Source organism: Schistocerca piceifrons, chromosome 9 (genome assembly GCF_021461385.2).
Source record: "Schistocerca piceifrons isolate TAMUIC-IGC-003096 chromosome 9, iqSchPice1.1, whole genome shotgun sequence".
In the NCBI taxonomy this organism is placed as follows: Eukaryota; Metazoa; Arthropoda; class Insecta; order Orthoptera; family Acrididae; genus Schistocerca; species Schistocerca piceifrons.
In genome coordinates this window covers 170,126,080-170,145,857 of record NC_060146.1, presented here as the reverse complement: position 1 = coordinate 170,145,857, position 19,778 = coordinate 170,126,080, and the positions used below count along the sequence as shown (strand labels likewise).

The 19,778-nt window shown below is 43.8% G+C and overlaps 1 protein-coding gene across 1 annotated transcript; it reads left to right on the top strand.

The window, feature by feature from the left end:
• The first annotated feature begins 10,349 nt into the window (after positions 1-10,349).
• LOC124716816 (salivary glue protein Sgs-3-like) lies at positions 10,350-10,874 on the top strand. Its single transcript, XM_047243367.1, has one exon. The coding sequence runs from the start codon at positions 10,350-10,352 to the stop codon at positions 10,872-10,874; it is 525 nt and encodes a 174-aa protein (XP_047099323.1).
• The last annotated feature ends 8,904 nt before the right edge of the window (positions 10,875-19,778 follow it).

Here is a 19,778-nt window from a genome sequence, read left to right as displayed (position 1 = left end):
CCGCTGGTTCCAGATGAAACTGTTCGTGATGGTAATCCACAGTCATTTAGGTGAATCAGTAACTTTTAAATTAGCGTTATTTAGGTTTTTTTTATTGTCTAACCAAAACTTAACAGAATTTCTTTAGTATTCGTGTGGACGATCGCACACTTTTTATTGTTCAGGTTCAATTGCCACTTTTTTCACAATACAGATTATCCTGTCTAAATCAGTTTTCCGTTTATTTTTATCTTATGTCGGTTGTACTAGACGGTAAACGAAGGAGTTATCTGCAATCGATCGAAGAGGGGTTTCTCAAATCGTCTCCTAAATCGGTTATACACGGACGGAAAAAAATCGCAAAACCAAAAATTAATTAATGTAGCGTAATGTAAAACCGGGAATACATTTTTCTAGGTGACACACGTAAGTGAATAATATTGCAAGATTACAAGTTAATGTGGGCGCGAGAGAAGCCATTGCAGATGTGAAACGGTGGTACGCTAATAGCTGGTTACTAGATGTGAAACTTCCTTATTTAAATGTGCGTATCTGCACTTAAATTGCTGAATGACCGAGACTCACAATATCCTAGCGCAACGCAATCTGACTGATAAAAAAAAAAGAGAACCTGAACTCAAATAATTAATTCAAAAGAATGACACTGACTAAAAAGAAATCCTAGCAATAACCTACACATTTCATTAAGCACTTACCTCACAAAAATCTTCATTACGCGAAGTACTGCCATACAGTGAGCTTAAATACTGCGAGCAAAATAAAAGATTCTAATTACTAAAGCCACTACTACTAATAGGCATGTGGTTAGCAAAGGAAAAGTTCTGTTGCAAACCAAATAGTGTAATTTTTTTACCTTAATAATGTGACATCCAGTTCAGACACGAACATAAATCGTCATTGACATCTAGTACAAAGGTATATAATCATGAATAATATTCAATCTCCAAGTCGAACAGCTATTAATCGTTAGCCTACGCTAACACTTCACACCTCTACCCTCCATCAATGCTAACTTCTCACATTTAACACCCAACACTGCTGGCTGTTCACCTCCAACTGCCCAACTGTACTTCCATCACAGCTGGCGACTAACTTCCAGCGTCCCAACACTACTGGCGATTGAAGTTAAGATCTTCTGGGTTATTAGACAGGGTCATGTTTCTTCTAAAATGATCGACGTTTCGACGCTTCAACTGGCATCTTCCTCAGGATCTTCTGGGGTACACTAATGCTAGAACACTAGCAGTAGTGGACACCAGAAGATCCTGAGGAAGATCCCAGTGGAGGGGTCGAAACGTCGATCATTTTAGAAGAAACATGACACTGCCTAATAAGCCAGAAGATCTTAACTTCAGTGACAACGGCCACGAAAGCCTGCAGACTTACATAGTACTGGCGATTAACTTCCAACAACGAGTCCGACCAGCCACAGAGTCTCTTACAAAGAAAGCGCAGCCAGAGATCCAATGCAAAGCGCTACACAGCGCTGCCAACACAGAAGCAGCCCACTTACAGATGTTGTACCCGCCACAATGCTCAATGCAGGCATGCAAACATGCGTGCGTTGTGTCGTACAGTTTCTGGATGTCAGTGTGTGAGATGGAATTCCATACCTGTTGAACCTACTCGCCGCGCGGGATTAGCCGAGCGGTCTGAGGCGCTGCACTCATGGACTGTGCGGCTGGTCCCGGCGGAGGATCGAGTCCTCCCTCGGGCATGGGTGTATGTGTGTTTGTCCTTAGGATAATTTAGGTTAAGTAGTGTGTAAGCTTAGGGACTGATGACCTTAGCAATTAAGTCCCATAAGATTTCATACACATTTGAACTTTTTTTTTTAACCTACTCGGCTAATATGGAGACTGTTAATGCTGGTTGCGGATGACGCTGGAGTTTCTCGATGATGTCCCAAATGTGCTCGATTGGAGAGAGATCTGGTAATCGAGCAGGCAAAGGCGACATTTCGACACTGTTTAGAGCGTGTTGGGTTGCGACAGAGGTGTGTGGGCGAGCTTTATCCTGTTGCAAAACAACCCCAGGAATGCTGTTCATGAATGGCATCACAACAGGTCGCATCACAAAACTGAATTTTGCAGTGAGGGTGCGTGATATAACCATAAGAGTGCTCCTGCTGTCATAAGAAATCATACTCCAGACCGTAACTCCAGGTGAAGGTACAGTGTATCTAACACGGAGAGTGATTGGATGTAGGCCCACAACTGCTTTCCTCCTAAGCAACACACACCCACCGCTGGCACCAAGGCACAACGAACTTTCATCAGACCTCTACCCTGCCCTCCCGTGACCTCTCGCTTGACACCACTGAAGTCGCAAATGGTGGTGGTTTGGAGTCAGTGGAATGCACGCTGTAACCGATTTGTACCAGTCCGTTGTGTCACTGTGGTGCCAACTGCTGCTCAGATTGCTGCTGCAGATGCAGTACGATGCGCCAGAGCCATGCGCTGAACACGGCCGTCTTCCCTGTTGGTAGTGCCAACTGGCCATCCGGAGCAGGGTGTTCTTACAACCGTCCATTCTCGACACCACCGCTGCCAGTAGTCATGTACAGGAGCTACATGCCTGCCAAGTCCTTCTGCACTATCGCAGAAGAAACATCCACCTTCTGGTAGCCCTATTACACAACCTCGTTGAAACTTAAGGGGAGGTTTACTACACTGCTTGCCACCGTAAATGCAACACCCTGAAGGAAGCATCTGAATCAAGTGAAATTTACACCATGGGTTTGCAGCGATGAGATATGCAACTGATTAGAATTTCAGCGCAGACGCACATCACGCGCGCCTGTGGCGCCACCTCATAGCGCCATTTAAGGCTTGGCGATTTCGACGAGTGTACGTTCGGCACGTGTGTTTACATTGTGGTTGTTTCACAAGACGATCAGTTATGCCTCGTAGACAACAGCGAACAACTTTTGATTAAGTATCCGAGTTCGACAGAGGAAGGATAGTGGCTTACCGAGATTGTGGATTATCATAGAGAGAAATCGCTAGTCGTGTTGGACGAAACCAAACAACTGTTATGCGGATATGTGACCGTTGGATGCAGGAGGGTACGACGGACCGACGTGGTCGATCGCATTCACCTCGATGCACCACTGCACGTGCTGATAGGCAAATTGTGCGCATGGCAGTGACGGATCGCTCAGTGACATCCCGAACCATAGCACAGCACATTGCGTCTGTAACGCATCATCCGGTGTCTGCGCGTACCATTCGACGCCGTTTACAGCAGAGTGGTCTGTTCGCAAGACGTCCATTGCTTCGTCTACCATTGACGCAGAACCACAGACGTCTCCGTCGCCAATGGTGTGATGACAGACGGATGTGGACGGCAGAATGGAATGACGTTGTCTTTACTGACGAGGCACGCTTCTGTCTGCAGCACCACGATGGTCGGATTCGAGTGTGGAGACACCGTGGATAGAGGATGCTGGACAGCTGCATTATGCACCGCCACACTGGTCTTGCACCGGGTATTATGGTATGGGGCGGTATTGGATATTACTCTCGCACGCCTCTAGTACGCATTGCCGGTACTTTAAATAGCCGGCGCTACATATCCGAGGTGCTGGAGCCAGTTGTCCTTCCTTACCTTCAGGGCTCGGCCACAGCCATATTTCAACAGGATAATGCGCGACCACACGTGGCACGCATTGTCCAAAGGTTCTTCTCAATAACCAGATTGAATTGCTTCCCTGGCCGGCTCGCTCTCCGCATCTTTCGCCGATAGAAAACATGTGGTCCATGGTTGCTCAACGAGTGACCCAGATTACATCCCCAGCTGCCACACAAGATGATATTTGGCAACGTGTGGAAGCTGCTTGGGCTGCTGTACCCCAGGAACACATCCAACGTCTCTTTGACTCAATGCCGAGACGTGTGGCAGCGGTCATCTCCAACAATGGCGGCTACTCTGGCTACTGATGCTGGCAGGAACCACATGTCACAGACGTCTGTAAACGTAATCATTTGATACTTGGTCAACATGTTATCTACAAAATAAATCTTCTTGTGTTACCTCTTATCTTTCTTGCTGTTGCATTTACAGTGGCCAGCAGTGTATATTTTGGTTAAAAAATCGATATTTTTTTTAAATTGTATTTTTGGATCCATAAAAGTGTTTAGAATCCACCTCTGAAACGGTTTTTCCGAATACGGAACGGAAATGTTTCTTATTCGCGGTTGAACAAAAAAATGCACCTGCCTGAAATCGGCCTTTTTCAAGTACCAGTTATTTTCGGGAAATTCGACTTTGTAGCCGCGAAAAATTATTCTGTGTGCTTGCCCATGACTAAAACTGATAAAGTGATCAAGAAGCTTACGACGTACTACGGCTTGGCAATCCACTCATTTGAGCAAAGAGCTGGTTGTGTTACACAAGAACAATATATTCTGAATTCGTGATAGTTACGTGTCAGTAGACTGTCGTCTTCAAGGTATTTCTTAGTTGTAGTGGCGTACTTGTTCCAAAATCATTCCACACATCGGTGTCAGTGATATTGACCCGTAATTCAGTGGATTACATCTATTCCATTTCTTGTTTATTGCTGTGATCTGTCAGACTTCACATTCTGTTCCGTTCTGATATCTATTCCGAATGGCATCCGGTGGATGCGAATGTTGAGGTGGTTCCTTCCTCCCGTTCACAATCCGCGCTTGTGCTCCGACCCTAACGAGACAGTCATCGATTGAATTTTAGTCCCCGGTCTTCCTTTCAGCCCATCTACTTAGTCATTCAGATGTTCCATTAATCGTTTTCATTATTGGTATCGAAACAACGTAGAACGAATCGGTTTACAAGCTATGGGTGCATGGCTTGATTGTGCAGGTCTTACATACCATCTGTTCACTAACGCTCACTAACTTAAATGTAATAAGATAAACGCATTAGTCTTTAATACTACTCGTGTATTTAGTGATTGACTTAAGTTTAGTGTTTTTTCTTTGTAATTTAAAATTCGTTTGTGAAAAAGGAGGAGTTGTCCAGAAAAAATAATTTAGGCTCGCTATAGAACTTCCTTTTTCGCCTGTAAGACGTTTTACGTTATTGGGAAAATGGCCAAACATTTTTGGGGCTGCACGTTGAATGCCTTTTTGAGCTACTTTTGTATGCAGCAAACAACATTTACTGAAATGTAAAACCTATACTAGAAATATTTGTATTATAATACATTGCATCTCTTGCCAAAGCTATTATGTAGTAAAACTGCAGTATCTGTCATATCCGTATTCTTTGTAAAGAACATCGAATGCTTACATCCTGTGAGCCAGTGTAAAACGAACTGTAGCTACATACTGTGTTTATTTGTGTACATAGCGTAATAATGCACGTTATAAAGATGGAGTTGTCAGGTTCTGTAGATGCTGCTATGGAATACCTCAGACCAGACATTTCAAGTAACTTCCATAATATGATTTTGACCCTCATTATCCCAGCAGAAATAATGTCCATCATAAAATCTTTAATATCAAAACATCTAGTGGGTATGATGAAATATCAACAAAGCTAATTAAAGACTGTGATTCTGAGTTAAGTAACATATTAAACCATCTGTGTAACCAGTCGTTTATCAGTGGAATATTTCCTGAATGGTTAAAATGTGCTGAAGTTAAGCCACTGTTTAAGAAGGGAGATAAAGAAACAGCATCAAATTTCCATCCAATTTCACCTTTGCCAGCATTCTCAAAAATTTTAGAAAAAGTCATGTACAATCGGCTTTATAACCATCTTATCTCAAATAACATACTTTCAAAGTCACAGTTCGGATTTCTAAAGTGTTCTGATATTGAGAAGGCTATCTACACTTACAGTGAAAATGTGCTTAATTCATTAGATAACAGGCAACTGGTATATTTTGTGATCTGTCAAAGACGTTTGACTGTGTAAATCACAATATCCTTTTAAGCAAATTATAGTGTAACAGGAAATGCTGCAAAATGGTTCAGATCTTATATCTCTGGCAGGAAACAAAGGGTGTTATTAGGAAAGAGATGTATCAAGCTATCAGGCATCATCCAACTGGGAACCAATTACATGTGGGGTCCCACAAGGTTCCATTTTAGGACCCTTACTTTGTCTTGTGTATATCAATGACCTTTCATCAGTAACATTACCAGATGCCAAGTTCGTTTCGTTTGCCGATGATACAAGCATTGCAATAAATAGCAAGTCAAGTGTAGTCTTAGAAAGATCAGCTAATAAAATATCTGTGGACATTAATCACTGGTTCATAGCCAATTCTTTGTCACTAAACTTTGAAAAAACACACTACATGCAGTTCAGAGCTTGTAAGAGGCGTCCCACGAGTATATGCCTAACATACGATGACGTGGAGAGTGTTAAATTCTTGGGATGACAGCTGCATAATAAATTCAACAGGGAAAAGGAGAACACAGAACTGCTGAAGCGTCTTAACAAATCTCTATTTGCAAGGCGAATTGTGTCAGACATAGGGGATATAAAAACGAAAAAGCTGGCATACTATGCTTACTTTCATTCCGTAATGTCATATGAGATTATTTTTTGGAGTAATTCATCGAGCCAAGCTAAAGTTTTCCGGGCACAAAAACGTGCAGTAAGAGCTATATGTGGTGTGGACTCAAGAACATCCTGCAGAAGCCGGTTTAGGGAACTAGGGATACTAACTACTGCTTCCCAATATATTTATTCTTTAATGGAATTTGTCATTAAAAATCTATCACTTTTTCAAACCAACAGCTCAATTCATTGAATCAATACTCGAAATAAGAATAATCTTCACATGGATTTAAAGTCACTTAGGCTTGTACAAAAAGGAGTGCATTATTCAGGAACACACATTTTCAATAACTTGCTAGCAGCCATAAAAAGCTTAACAACCAATGAAATTCAGTTTAAGAGAAGCCTAAAGGATTTATTGGTGGCCAACTCCTTCTACTCCATTGATGAATTTCTCAGTAGAACCAACTGATTTGTGTATATATATATATATAACTTCTTCACCATTTCAGTGCAGTAATGTGTTCACTGTAAATAAGTATTATAGTAGTTGTATTGCACGTTTATTACCTTATAAATAAATAAATAAACTTTATTTTAAATTCAGTACATTAGCATTTGTAAAATGATCCTTTCATATAGCGTTCATTACAAAATGACGAACATGCCACTTGGGACCTGTGGAATGGTACATTAGCTTATTTGTTTGAGTTGTAAATATTTGTCATGTACTGTTGTTTTTCTGACATGTTCTACATCCTGCAGGACCTTCTCACTACGGATCAATTGGAATGAAAGTAAATCTAATCTAATCTAATCTATAACAAGCAATCTGATGTGAATACCACAATGCAATGCACTGTAAGTAGCTAAAACATAAAAAACTTCCGGATTCGTAAATGTTTCGTCACCGATTGCTAAATTTCCGTAATTTCCGCCAGTAACACCAGCACTATATCTACGAGTAGCTACACTTGGTTCACAACATAACGTTCCTGTAACAGTATCTGAAGGTGAGCGTGCAGTGGCTCGAAAACATGTTCATGGTTGAATAAATCGTAAGAAAGCGACTGGTTGCACATTTATTACCAAACAAACGCCAGCTTAAATCACAGTCGCAGTTCGTCATCGACAACTGATGTACTGAAACAGACTCAAAGTTCCATACGTCGTCAACAATGTGTCCACAGTCTGCACTCGTACATCCATTATGTATAGTCACATGCGGGGGAGACATTTTGTTTAAGTCAATTGCCCGGTTTCGGCGGATAAATACGATACTGCAGTGGCTGTGTTGTCCAGAAGTACGATGAAGTGTTCCCTCCGACATGCATACATCTCCGAAGGGACGGGCCTTGCAATGACTATACACTACATCCCCTATGAAATATACATGAAATGTATTCGCAGTCGCGAGTATGGCCAACTAAGTTTGCTTCTGCACTGCACTATAGGGAGATTTCATCCTTTTTCCTGACTTGACAGGATTGCTAGCTAAAGGTGAACGTGCTGATTTCACGTTTCCGATTTTCTCACCCCGGGTCGATTAATGGTGTACTTCAGAACGCTCAGTAGACAGGGTTGTTGATTCCATTTCATACATGAGACCTTATCCATAAACTGGAAGAAATAGTTTTGCTTAGCATCCGAAACCACACTATCGACCAGTTGTCGTTGTGGTCTTCAGTCCGAATACTGGTTTGATGCAGCTGTCCATGCTACTCTATCCTGTGCAAGCCTCTTCATCTCCGAATAACTGCTGCAGTGTACATCCTTTTGAACCTGCTTACTGGTTTCCCCTACGATTGTCAACCCACCACGCTTCCTCCAATAATAAATAGGCGCTTTGTAGGCGACTCAAAATGTGTCCTGTCAACCAGATCGTTTCTTATAGTTAAGTTGCGTCACAAAATTTCTTGTTTCTCTAGCTCTCTTCGGTATTAGTTACATGATCCACCCATCTAATCTTCGGCATTTTTCTGTAGCACCACATTTCAAAAGCCTCTATTCTCTTGTCGTCTGAACAGTTTGTCGTCCGCGTTTTACTTCCGCAGTATGCTAGAATCCACATAAATACCTTCAGAAGAGACCTCGTAACCCGTATATTTATTTAAGATGTTAACGTATTTCTCTGTTCGTAAACGCTTTTCTTACTACTGCAAGAGTGAATTTTACTAGGGTTGGAACTTTAATAGTAGCAACTATATGTTTACAGCTCGTACATAACAGATACGTGTCTCAAAGTTTTACTGACCTTCAAAGTAGTCAGCAGCAGTGTGTATAACCCGTTGCCAGCGATGTGCCAGTTGTGTTGACAGTTCGAGCGGCGCGGTCTATTGCCCAACGAATTTGAAGCAGTTCTGAAGCGAATGCCGTGAAGTATTTCCTTCAGTTTAGAAATCGAGTTGATCTCGCGAGGGCTTAAGTAAGGGAGTGCAGTAGGTGGTATAGAACTTAGCAGCCACACCAGTCAAACAAATCATTAACAGCTTGCACTGTACGTGCTTGAGAATTGTCCTGCTGATGGTCAGGTCCTGCAGAAAGTGTCATCACTTCTGTCTCTAAGTTGGTCGATTTCTAAACTGAAGGAAACACTTCACGGCATTCGCTTCAGAACTGCTTCAAATTCGTTGGGCGATAGACCGCGCCGCTCGAACTGTCAACACAACTGGCGCATCGCTGGCAACGGGTTATACACGCTGCTTCTGACTACTTTGAAGGTCAGTAAAACTTTGAGACACGTATCTGTTATGTACGAGCTGTAAATAAGTAGTTGGCACTATTAAAGCACCAATCTTCGTACATACAGCAACCTCTGCGTGTCGGCCATCGTCTGTCGTTTTTTTAGAGAAAAACACAACTACTACTTTTAGTTTCTCGTTTCCTAATCTGATTCTCTCAACACGGCCTGACTACATTCCATTACTTTTTAACTGTGTTGCTATTGTTCTTCAAACCTATTTTCGAGACACCACTCATTCCGTTCGACTGCTGTTCCAAGTCCTCTCTGACAGAATTTCCGTGTGGTTGGCAAAGTTCAAAGCTTTCATTCCTTTGCAGTCGTGGACTGTGTGGCTGATCCCGGCGGAGGTTCGAGTCCTCCCTCGGGCATGGGTGTGTGTGTTTGTCCTTAGGATAATTTAGGTTAAGTAGTGTGTAAGCTTAGGGACTGATGACCTTAGCAGTTAAGTCCCATAAGATTTCACACACATTTGAACATTTTTCTTATTCCTTCTCCCTGAACTGTTATTTCTTTTGCAAACGATTAATAAGTCCACAACGCATTGCGAGAGGCTAGTAAAAGTCATCGGAAGAATAACGGACGCGTGTCTAGGAAACAACAGGTTAAAAACACTTTGCATTACATGAGCGTCGGTGCTGATAGCGCCCTGTGCTAAAAATAAGAAGAGGAAAGGCCCTTCCGTTCCGCTTCGATATGACGGGTTGTGCTGCGGGCCAACGCAAGTGGGCCGGTGTGTGTAAGCGGATAGCGCTATCAGCCGCCGCCGCTAGTTATGCAACCCGGCTGGTCTCCGGTGTCGCTCGAGGTATCACTGCGCGTTACACGCGTCAACTGTGCGCCCTGCGACGTGAACACGGCGGGGTTCTACTCACATACCGACCGAACGACCGACCGACAAACTGAACGCGTGTAGGCATGAGACAACTGACCGGCCAACTTTCCTTGTCAGACTGCGACGTGAATACGGCAGGGTTCTACTCACGTACTGACCGACCGACCAACAAACTGAACGCCTGCAGGCATGAGACAACTGACCGGCCAACTTTCCTTGTTAGACTGCAACGTGAACACGGCAGGGTTCTACTCACATACCGACCGACCGATGGACAAAATGAACGTGTGCCGGCATGAGACAACTGACCGGCCTACTTCCTTGTCAGACTGCGACGTGAACACGGCAGGGTTCTACTCACATACCGACCGACCGACGGACAAAATGAACGTGTGCCGGCATGAGACAACTGACCGGCCTACTTCCTCGTCAGACTGCGACGTGAACACGGCAGGGTTCTACTCACATACCGACCGACCGACGGACAAAATGAACGTGTGCCGGCATGAGACAACTGACCGGCCTACTTCCTTGTCAGACTGCGAAGTGAACACGGCAGGGTTCTACTCACATACCGACCGACCGACGGACAAAATGAACGTGTGCAGGCATGAGACAACTGACCGGCCTACTTCCTCGTCAGACTGCGACGTGAACACGGCAGGGTTCTACTCACATACCGACCGACCGACGGACAAAATGAACGTGTGCAGGCATGAGACAACTGTCCGGCCTACTTCCTCGTCAGACTGCGACGTGAACACGGCAGGGTTCTACTCACATACCGACCGACCGACAAACTGAACGCGTGTAGGCATGAGACATCTGACCAGCCAACTTTCCTTGTCAGACTGTCGGTTGGGTACGAACACGACCACCCAACAGCCCCAAAACACATCCCCCTCCCCCTCCGCCCTCGCTATCACAGGATCACTGGACAAATTGTGCCATGTGTAGCGCTGTTGGACCCAAACGCCACTCAAATGTCACTGTGCACGGCAATGCATATCAGAATGCAACTATCGCGGAACCCGGTAACTATTCCAGGTGGCCTATACCTCCATAGATTGTTTAAACAAAAGTTTCGAATACTTTGAAAGGTGGTAGTACCCATCGAAACAAGAACATAAGTCCAGTAAACATGCATCCGGAAATAAGCACTCTCTGAGATAAGTCCAATAAATTTGGGTCCGCCGCTCTGGCCGAGCTGTTATAGGCGCTCCAGTCCGGAACCGCGCCACTGCTACGGCCGCAGGTTCGAATCCTGCCTTGGGCATGGATGTGTGTGAAGTCCTTAGGTTAGTCAGGTTTAAGTAGTTCTAAGTCTAGGGGACTGATGACCTCAGATGTTAAGCCCCATAGTGCTCAGAGCCATTTGAACCATTTTTTTGAAACAAGAATTAGCTTTGAAATCGCCCATGCCTTCGTGTCACAGTGCAATGAATTCTTGGTCACATCCATCCATGCCCGAGGCAGGATTCGAACTTGCGACCGTAGCTGTCGCTCGGTTCCAGACTGTAGCGCTCAGAACCGCTCGGCCACCTCGGCCGGTTCAAATGGTTAAAATGGCTATAAGCACTATGGGACTTAACATCTGAGGTCATCAGTCCCTTAGACTTAGAACTACTTAAACACACATCCATACCTGAGGGAGGATTGGAACCTGCGACTGTAGCACCTGCGCTGTTCCGGTCTGAAGCGCCTAGAACCGCTCGGCCACAGTGGCCGGCACTTGGGTCTTGAAATGCATACTCTCTGCGATAAACACGTCTTTCAACGTGACACCCACTCCTGACAGTGCACCCCTCTGCCCTCCGGCGTAAGGAATGACGCACTGTTTGAAGTATACCCGGTTGTTGTATCTCCTGGAACGCACTCTAGTGTATGCACATTGTTGATTGGTGGCTGAGACCAATTTCTTAAAGTGTCCCCGTAACCAAAAGTCTAGGGGACTGAGGTCTGGACAACGAGCAGGACAAAGTGTGCCCCCACCCCAGCCCCCTTACCAATCCAGCGGTTCTGAAATGTCTGCATCAGATGTTCACACACATTGTGACGAAAGTGTGCTGGAACGCATCATGCATGAACCACAGTTGTATTCGTTGCTGCAATGGCCCGGCCTTCAACAAGGTAAGCAATACATTAAGAGAGGGTCCAGATAATCTGCCCCAGTTAACTTTTGTGAAAGGCCATATCAATCTATCGCCAAGTCCACCTGCGCATTTTTTGATTGAGAATCGGTGTTGATGCCGTCTTTCTTGCATTGCTTTGGGATTTACATCTGCCCATACATGCTGGATATGGACATTCACAACGCCATCTGCTCTGAATCCTGCCGCGTCGATGAATAAAATTTTCGATGTAAACAGTGGACCGGTGATGATTTCTTGTGATGGGGAGTTCCATTCCTCCACCCAGCTGCAGTGCGCCTCCCCAACGCATCGCGCACGGACGCGTTTTTCCGGCTCCATCTGGCGCGTAAGTCACATGTTCTTACGAAAATGGGCGTGAGTCGAACAGCTGCGTTAACTCTGTTAGCGAATGTCGAAGAAAACCGGACAAAATCGCGAAAAAGATTTTAGACTCGCCAATGACTTGAACGGCGAAATACTGGTAGTGGATCACTACGAAAAGATGTACAACGATCCGAGATAGAGACTAGTTATTCATTAACTGAGCTGAGTCTTCATCTCATTTTTTTGTTTCGAATTGAATATACACACATCAAAAAAAGTTTTGCATCACCTCGGTTCCCAGAGTTCCTGAACCTGCACATAAAATGGGAATAGAGATCAACATAAACATCAACTCTGCCATTTATATTGCTCGTGAAAACCACACATTGCTTGTTATACCACCATACAGCGGGTGGTTCAGACTGCTGTACACACCAGTACCTCTAATACCCAGTAGCACGTCCTCTTTCATTGATGCATGCCTGTATTCGTCGTGACATACTCTCCACAAGTTCATCAAGGCACTGTTGGTCCAGATTGTCCCACTCCTCAACGGCGATTCGGCGTAGATCCCTCAGAGTGGTTGGTGGGTCACATCGTCCATAAACAGCTCTTTTCAACCTATCCCAGGCATGTTCGATATGGTTCATGTCTGGAGAACATGCTGGCCTCTCTAGTCGAGCGATGTCGTTATCCTGAAGGAAGTCATTCACAAGATGTGCACGATGGGGACGCGAATTGTCGTCCAATATGCTGCCGATATGGTTGCACTCTAGGTCAGAGGATGGCATTCACGTATCGTACAGCCGTTACGGCGCCTTCCATGACCACCAGCGGCGTACGTCGGCCCCACCCAAAAACAGCAGGGAACCTCCACCTTGCTGCACAGCCGCTGGAAAGTGTTTCTAAGGAGTTTAGCCTGACCGGGTGACTCCAAAAAAGTCTCCGATGATTGTTTGGTTGAAGGCATATGGTGAAGATCTAACACAGCATGGTTCACCTTTCAGACGCTACCCTGGCTGTGCCAAATGCTGGATCTTGTCCCGAACTATATTCATAGACGTATCGCTAGTGACACTGGCCCGGTGTGTGCGCCTGAACAGGTGCGTATCAGGGGTCAATTATGGTAGGCGGATGGGGATGTCACAGTCTAACTAGGATATATAGGATTTTAATAATAATAAAACATATACAGTGTAGTGGGCTTAGCACATCGCTTTAGATTAACTACTCGACTGTTGGAGGCTTTAATATATGCTGCTTTCAAATTTCCCGCTTAATTAGAATGGAGAGCATCAACTGTAACATGTGGTAGGTTTTTAAAGGCTGGACCTGCACTTCCTGACCTTCCATTCTTGTCTAAAAATTCAGACACCTACGGTCTTCTTTGTTACGAACTTCTGCTTCTTTCGTGCAAAACAGTATGCTCACCATGCAAAAAATATGAGCTGAAAGTTAAACTTTTGGGTAGGGGATATAACTGAAGAGGTTGGTGGAAAAAAGAAGTACTCACCTAGAAGCGCATATGTTCTGCTATTGAGTGTTGAGTGTACCACATAAAAACAGTACGCCTCACGACCGAGATTCAAGTAATAATAAACTAACCAAAAAAGAATAGATTACAGTAACTTAATAAAAATGTAGTTATCTGTTTATAAGAGATGCTGGAAGTGGTTGCTATGGGCATCCAGGTGTCGCCGACTTCATGCAGTGATGTTACCAGCAACACACTGTATTTCTGCAGGCATGATGTTAATTTCTCTTGTAATATTCCATTTAAGATCGTCTGTCTTGCGAGGACTGTCAGCATACAATTTGTTTTTTAGTGTGCCCCATAAAAAAAAATCACACGATGTTAAGTCCAGGGACCTTGGTGGTGAGAGGCGTCTACTGGCAAGTCTGTCTTCAGGGAACATGTTGGTGATGTGGGCCTCACTTTGGTTGGATGTGTGAGTGGTTATTCCAGCTTGTTAGAATACTGCATACAGCTTCTCTGCATTTCATAATCGTGCCTAGAAAGAGTCAAAGATCTCCAAATATCTGGCTGCTTTTAAGGTGTAATTGAAAAATATGGACCCAATAATGCACATGCTGGACAATGCAAACCAAACACCTGTCTTCTCTGAGTGGAGAGGTTCTCCATGCAGAATAGATGGGTTGTCCCGTGACCGGTACCTGTAATTCAGAGAGTTCACATAATCTGATAAATGAAACCAGACCTCATCTGACATGAAGTAAAGCCACAGTCAGTTTCATTAATGAACTCTTTTTTTTCCCAATCCTCAAATTTCAACTGTTGCACCATGCTCACACGACAGACTTTTAATTTCATACCTTTTAGAACACGGTGACACACTGTACGAGATGCACCAGCTTGCTGTGATAACCTCCTACCGACTTGCAGGGACTTGTAATGTCTGCCCAATTTACGTCTGTAGCTCCTAGGGTCCTCACTGTCGGTCGCACATTTCTCCACACATTCTCAACGCATCCTACAGCCCTCCATTCCTTGTAATAGGATCTCTCTATTCCTAGTAATACCTTGCACAGGTGCTGCTTGTGGGGAGTTCCCTACCAGGATACTTCGCTTGCAACGTTTCTTTACGTTCCTTCATGAGCCTGTCTTTATGTAACACTCGACAGTATCAATTCGCTGATATAATGAAAACTGCTCCATTCCCGTAACAGCTCAACAATGCCAGGTTCTCACAACAATTGAAGCATGAGCATACAGCTGCACTCAACTTTCCGATAGCATGCAGTGTAGTCAACTTTCGAGACAGTGTTACCATTTAACAAGCAATTCGACTAGAGATGATTAACCAGAAGCCGTAGCACACGTACACTTGTGTTGTTACGCTCTCGGAAGTAGGTCCTTATGACTAACTTACATTAACTGAAACTTTAAGATATTCAAATGTATTAACAGCCATCAAAGTTTTTCTTAATCACGCTTTAGCTTCGTAGTTTTCATTTCAAAAATCGTGTACAGTCACAGACTCGCAGAGTTGTGCTCTAATTGGAGCGCTGTTAATGGGCAGTACGAAAAATGGGTGAGACTGCTTTCTGTCCCGTACTGAAACGCACGTGCAACACGGCTAAAAACTGCCGAGAAGCAGGCTGTTCTTAATATTTTTCATAAATTTACGGAGACGATCGGCTTTGAAGTTTTCCCAGCGTTGTATATAGTACTTGTTTGTTGTTGGTGGTGGTTGTTAGTGTTTAACGTCCCGTCGACAACGAGGTCATTAGAGACGGAGCGCAAGCTCGGGTTAGGGAAGGATTGGGAAGGAAATCGGCCGTGCCCTTTCAAAGGAACCATCCCGGCATTTGCCTGAAACGATTTAGGAAAATCACGGAAAACCTAAATCAGGATGGGCGGAGACGGGATTGAACTGTCGTCCTCCCGAATACGAGTCCAGTGTACTTGTTTGTTGCTGAAGCAAAGGCAGATTGAACATGTAGCGGAGGTGGTAGCGTAATGGAATCAGAACGCAAAGCCGTTATCTGTGCGTTGGTTCGACTCTCCCGATTGTCATTTTTTGTCGTACAATTTGAAATACCTACATCCCATATTTATAAAACTCATTATAATTTTTTATGAATAATAGAGGTCTTCCTGTTTCTAATTACATATTGGACGCAAAATTCTTGTTTCCATTTCAACTACAAATTCTTCTTTATCGATGTTTTATGAAATGCTGTTGTTTAAAGTAAGAACACATAACAATTTAATTTTTAAGGCAGAAATGAAAAAGCAAATCCTCTTCATTTGGACTATCGTTTTACACAACAGAGGTAGGTAAGTATCGTTGTTGTTGTTGTGGTCTTCAGTACTGAGACTGGTTTGATGCAGCTCTCCATGCTACTCTATCCTGTGCAAGCTTCTTCATCTCCCAGTACCTACTGCAACCTACATCCCTCTGAATCTGCTTATTGTATTCATCTCTTGGTCTCCCTCTACGATTTCTACCCTCCACGCTGCGCTCCAATACTAAATTGGTGATTCCCTGACACCTCAGAACATGTCCCACCGCCGCGCGGGATTAGCCGAGCGGTCTCAGGCGCTGAAGTCATGGACCGTGCGGCTGGTCCTGGCGGAAGTTCGATTCCTCTCTCGGGCATGGGTGTGTGTGTTTGTCCTTAGGATAATTTAGGTTAAGTAGTGTGTAAGCTTAGGGACTGATGACCTTAGCAGATAAGTCCCGTAACATTTCACACACATTTGGACATTTGAACATGTCCCACGAACCGATACCTTGTTCTAGTCAAGGTGTCCACAAATTTCTCTTCTCCCTAATTCTATTCAGTACCTCCTCATTATTTATGTGATCTACCCATCCAATCTTCAGCACTCTTCTGTAGCACCACATGTCGAAAGCTTCTATTCTCTACTTGTCCAAACTATTTATCGTCCACGTTTCACTTCGTTACATGGCCGCACTCCATACAAATATTCTTAGGAATGACTTCCTGACAAATCTGTACTCCATGTTAACAAAGTTCTCTTCTTCAGAAACGCTTTCCTTGCCATTGCCAATCTACATTTTATATCCTCTCTACTTCGTCCATCATCAGTTATTTTGCTCCCCAAATAGCAAAACTCATTTACTACTTTAAGCGTCTCATTTCCTAATCTAATAGCATCACCCGATTTAATTGGTCTACATTCCATTATCCTCGTTCTGCTGTAAGTATCGTAGAAACATAAAAACAATCATTTTCACAGCATCGGGCATATCATACAACTGCTGCATTTTTACGTTTGCTACTTACTGTACCATTACAATATGAATGCAGCAGAACCTATCTGGAGCCAAGCTGCGGGATTTGGCCCAATAAGTAGCAAGACTGTTCACCTGCCAGACGTACAGGAACTAACGCACGCAGCTTTTTCACACGTCACTGCGGAACGCTGGCGGGATATAGAACGGCGTGCCTCAACGATACAGATAGCCGTACCGTAGGTGCAACCACAACGGAGGGGTATCTGTTGAGAGGCCAGACAAACGCGTGGTTCCTGAAGAGGGGCAGCAGCCTTTTCAGTAGTTGCAGGGCCAACAGTCTGGATGATTGACTGATCTGGCCTTGTAACACTAACCAAAACGGCCTTGCTGTTGTGGCACTGCGAACGGCTGAAAGCAAGGGGAAACTACAGCGGTAATTTTTCCCGAGGGCATGCAGCTTTACTGTATGGTTAAATGATGATGGCGTCCTCTTGGGTAAAATATTCCGGAGGTAAAATAGTCCCCCATTCGGATCTCCGGGCGGGGACTACTCAGGAGGATGTCGTTATCAGGAGAAAGAAAACTGGCGTTCTACGGATCGGAGCGTGGAATGTCAGATCCCTTAATCGGGTAGATAGAAAATTTAAAAAGGGAAATGGGTAGGTTAATGTTAGATATAGTGGGAATTAGTGACGTTCGGTGGCAGGAGGAACAACACTTCTGGTCAGGTGAATACATGGTTATAAATACAAAATCAAATAGGGGTAATGCAGGAGTAGGTTTAATAATGAATAAAAAATAGGAGTGCGGGTAAGCTAATACAAACAGCCCACGCCTACTACAGTAGTACAAGTTTATATGCCAACTAGCTCTGCAGATGACGAAGAAATTGAACAAATGTATGACGAGATAAAAGAAATTATTCAGGTAGTGAAGGAAGACGAGAATTTAATAGACATGAGTGACTGGAATTCGACAGTAGGAAAAGGGAGAGAAGGAAACATAGTAGGTGAATATGGATTGCGGCTAAGAAACGAAAGACGAAGCCGTCTGTTACAATTTTGCACAGAGCATAACTTAATCATAGCTAACACTTGGTTCAAGAATCATAAAAGAAGTCTGTATACATGGAAAAATCCTGGAGATACTAAAAGGTATCATATAGATTATATAATGGTAAGACAGAGATTTAGGAACCAGGTTTTAAATTGTAAGATATTTCCAGGGGCAGATGTGGACTCTGACCACAATCTATTGCTTATGAACTGTAGATTAAAACTGAAGAAACTGCAAAAAGGTGGGAATTTAAGGAGATGGGACCTGGATAAACTGACTAAACCAGAGGTTGTAGAGAGTTTCAGGGAGAGCATAAGGGAACAATTGACAGGAATGGGGGAAAGAAATACAGTAGAAGAAGAATGGGTAGCTTTGAGAAATGAAATAGTGAAGGCAGCAGAGGATGAAGTAGGTAAAAAGACGAGGGCTAGTAGAAATCCATGGGCACAGAAGAGATACTGAATTTATTTGATGAAATGAGAAAATATATAAACTCAGTAAATGAAGCAGGCAAAAGGGAATACAAACGTCTCAAAAATGAGATTAACAGTAAGTGCAAAACGGCTAAGCAGGGATGGCTAGAGGAAAATGTAAGGATGTAGAAGCTTATTTCACTAGGGGTAAGATAGATACTGCCTACAGGAAAATTAAAGAGACCTTCGGAGAAAAGAGAACCACTTGTATGAATAACAAGAGCTCAGATGGAAACCCAGTTCTAAGCAAAGAAGGGAAAGCAGAAAGGTGGAAGGAATATATAGAGGGTCTATACAAGGGCGGTGTTCATGACGACAATATTATGCAAATAGAAGAGGAGGTAGATGAAGATGAAATGAGAGATATGATACTGCGTGAAGAGCACTGAAAGACCTGAGTCGAATCAAGGCCCCGGGAGTAGACAACATTCCATTAGAACTACTGACAGCCTTGGGAGAGCCAGTCCTGACAAAACTCTACCATCTGGTGAGCAAGATGTATGAGACAGGCGAAATACCCTCAGACTTCAAGAAGAATATAATAATTCCAATCCCAAAGAAAGCAGGTGAAAATTACCGAACAATCAGTTTAAAAAGTCACAGCTGCTAAATACTAACCCGAATTCTTTACAGACGAATGGAAAAACTGGTAGAAGCCGATCTCGGGGAAGATCGGTTCGGATTCCGTAGAAATGTTGGAACACGTGAGGCAGTACTGACCCTACGACTTATCTTAGAAAAAAGATTAAGGAAAGGCAAACCTACGTTTCTAGCATTTGTAGACTTAGAGAGAGCTTTTGACAATGTTCACTGGAATACTCTCTTTCAAATTCTGAAGGTGGCAGCGGTAAAATACAGGGAGCGAAAAGGTATTTACAATTTGTACAGAAAGCAGATGGCAGTTATAAGAGTCGAGGGACATGATAGGGAAGCAGTGGTTGGAAAGGGATTAAGACAGGGTTGTAGCCTCTCCCCGATGCTATTCAGTCTGTATAT

Coding starts and splice junctions, on each gene's coding strand:
- LOC124716816 (XM_047243367.1), top strand. CDS start 10,350: ATGAACGTGTGCCGGCATGAGACAACTGACCGGCCTACTTCCTTGTCA.